At 52.7% G+C, this 3,047-nt stretch overlaps 1 protein-coding gene across 1 annotated transcript; it reads left to right on the top strand.

The window, feature by feature from the left end:
* Positions 1-620: 620 nt before the first annotated feature.
* Positions 621-2,843, top strand: cebpg (CCAAT enhancer binding protein gamma). Its single transcript, XM_008402073.2, has 2 exons — positions 621-789; positions 1,656-2,843. The coding sequence occupies exon 2, from the start codon at positions 1,723-1,725 to the stop codon at positions 2,185-2,187; it is 465 nt and encodes a 154-aa protein (XP_008400295.1). The 5' UTR covers positions 621-789; positions 1,656-1,722; the 3' UTR covers positions 2,188-2,843.
* The last annotated feature ends 204 nt before the right edge of the window (positions 2,844-3,047 follow it).

Below are 3,047 nucleotides of genomic sequence, written 5' to 3' on the forward strand. Positions count from 1 at the left end.
GCGTCACTGATGAAGATTTATTCATTAAGTTAAATTTAAATTTAAATTCATTTTGGTCTTTGTGTCCACACAGTTACATCCAGGTTCCCTTTCTGTTCAATCTGTATAATAATTGATTTTCATTTGAAGAAATAAAATAAACAAAACTTGTTGAGTTGCAGCAGTATGATGACGCTCCTGTGGTGGATTCAGTCTGATTATATTAATATAAGATAATACGTTATTGATGTGGTAGGTAGTCCCAACACAATAAAACAATGATAAACATAAAGCAGTTACAGTCACGTATCACTCAGTATGTTGCTAAAAATATGTTCAACCTTTAAAACCCACAACTCTATAAAATATGTGTATTATAAAGTAATTCTAAATACATTGATACATATTTATATATTAGGTGTTTCATAAGGAACCGGTTTCAGGAAGAGAGGATCAAATGAAGTCATACATGTCTGAACTCATCTGACCAACCTCATATTACATAAACAAAACCAACAGAAAGGCCGCTTTCTATTGGTCCGTCCACATATCACTCCAGCAAGGAATTGCATCACTCTTGTAAATGCTGAACTCTGATTGGTCCAGAGATCTTTACGCCGCCGCCTCCTCGGCCCTGATTGGCTGATTCCAAACATTGCCGAACATGGTAAAGGGAGATTTCGCAATCGGCTGCTGTCCATGTTCCAAACAAAAACAGTGAGAGCGGCCGGAGACGGAGTTAAAGTGGCACTTTCTATCCCATATCGGTCCGGATAGACTCCAGGTTAACCACGCGGTCTCCTGGTGAAGGTAAACTTTGACTTTTTGGCTCAGAAACACAGATTTATCCTCGAAGAGCGTTAGCAGCGGGTGCTAATAGGCTAACGGCTAACTCGTTCGATTAAAATCTGAGAAATTAACCCGGTTCGACCCGGTTCGGGTCTTAAACCGCGTCTAGCGACCAGCAGGCGGTACTTTGAGCTCAGGGTGTCGGTAGATGAGGGAGGAAACGAGCTGCTTTAATTGGACTAAAAGTTATGTCGGTTTCGGGAAATGATCCGTTTAATCGACGTCGTTCGGCCCAGTTTCCCGGTTCTGTTTGGCTTTATGTATTGATGTTGGGACTCGGTTCGGTTCGGTTTTGAAAAGTGAGGTTTGTGCTGAGACCCGCATGACTCGGAGTTCCCCTCACTGATGATGCAACAGCAGGCAACAGCCGCTGTTTCACCCGGAGCGAGTTCTGCTACACACAGGGCAGCCGCTCCATAGCAACGTGCCGACCAATCACAGCGCGGCGCGGCTTCACAGCGTGGAGTGACGTCATCAGGAATAACGGCGATCACTGGACGTTTATTAATTTATTGACGTTTATTTATTATTATTCCTTCCAAATGAAATGAAATGTCGTCATGACTCATGTTGAAGGAAGGATCTCCAGGAGCAGTCAGTGGTGCAGCGAATCTGAAGAGGCCTCTGACAGTTCAGTGATTAAAAACAACTCTGTTGCCATGGTTACGCATCATATCAAAAGTACAGCAGAAATCCACAACCAGAACCAGGCGAAAAAATGATCCAAAACCAGGGCAACCGAGTGCTCCAACATGCTGCCACCAGGGCGGCGCTGTTCTACAATTATAATATCATGGTTATTGATGTGTCCCCGTGTTGTCCTGCAGACCCGTCCTGTGGTTCTGACCCGTCCGGCTCCGGTCAGACCTGAGCTCCTGCAGGCAGCACATCCAAATGAGCCGGCCGCCACAGCCGAACCTCATCACAGCAGAGCCCAACGGCGTGAGCGTCATCCAGAGCCAGGCGCACGCCGCCGCAGCGTCCAACGCAGCGTCCCTCGCCGGACTGCAGCAGGTCCCCCAGCTCGTCCCCGCCAACCCGTCAGCCGCCGGAGGAAAGGCGGCGCCGCCCAGCAAGATGAAGAAGCCCAGCGTGGACAAGGACAGCGATGAGTACCGGCAGCGGCGCGAGCGCAACAACCTGGCGGTGAAGAAGAGCCGCATGCGCAGCAAGCAGAAGGCCATGGACACGCAGCAGCGCGTCAACGAGCTGAAGGAGGAGAACGAGCGGCTGGAGGCCAAGATCAAGCTGCTGAGCAAGGAGCTGAGCGTCCTCAAAGACCTGTTCCTGGAGCACGCCCACAACCTGGCCGACAACGTGCAGCCGCCCGCCGCCGCCAGCCCCGCCCCCGCCCAGTGAGGGCGGAGCCTCAGGGCTGCCGGCTCGCGTCCTTCCTCCATCCCCGTCGTTCCTGGCCCCGCCCCCTCGGTGATGTCACTGGGAGACGGTCTGGAGAGACTTCCTGTGGCCGGACGCGGCCTCTGATTGGCCCAGAGGGAAACGGCGTTCGGTCGGACCCGATCGTGTGACTTCTGTCTGTTTTTGTTATTATTCCACAGCTTTCCGTCACGTTCTGCTGGGTTCTGCTGGGACCGCTGAGCAGAACCTCCAGAACCGCCCCGCCCAATCAGGATCCAGAACTCTTCCTGATCATGGTCACGATTGGTGGCGTGTTTGTCTGAGCCGGTTCTGGTTCTGGTTCTGGTTCTGGAAGCAGTAGAACCGGTGAGGGGCAGTTTCTCCAGAACTTTGAGGAGGCCCGGTTCTGACTCCACTGGGATCCAGACAGACTCGGTTCATGCAGGACTGGAGCAGGAAGCCCCGCCCCCTCCCGCGTGCCCCCACCTGCCCAGCCAGGTGTGTTGGTGTGCAGCGCGACAGGCGGAACCGGGCGGACCCAGACGCCTCGACAGAACCGCAGCTTTAGGTAAATCCAGGTGTAAACGGGTCGGCTCGTTAGCGGTCTGCTAACGGGCCGCCGCCCTGCGGGGAGCGAGGGGCGGAGCCTCGAGGAACCAGACGCCATGATCACCTGAGGTCTGCGTCCAGATCCCAGGCGGTTCTGGTTCCCCTGGAGGATTTCAACCGGTCCAACGGGCCGCTTGGTTCTGGTTCTGACCGGTCCTGCATCGTTTTCACGTTTCTATGGTCTTTTCTAGTCTCTTGGTCTGCAGCTGCTTGTTGCTATGGAGATGTTTGCATGACAACACGGTGGGGGG

This window comes from Poecilia reticulata, unplaced genomic scaffold (genome assembly GCF_000633615.1).
Source record: "Poecilia reticulata strain Guanapo unplaced genomic scaffold, Guppy_female_1.0+MT scaffold_181, whole genome shotgun sequence".
NCBI classification, from domain to species: domain Eukaryota; kingdom Metazoa; phylum Chordata; class Actinopteri; order Cyprinodontiformes; family Poeciliidae; genus Poecilia; species Poecilia reticulata.

What these genes read in the sequence shown, in the direction of transcription:
- cebpg (XM_008402073.2), top strand. Translation starts at nt 1,723, where the DNA reads ATGAGCCGGCCGCCACAGCCGAACCTCATCACAGCAGAGCCCAACGGC.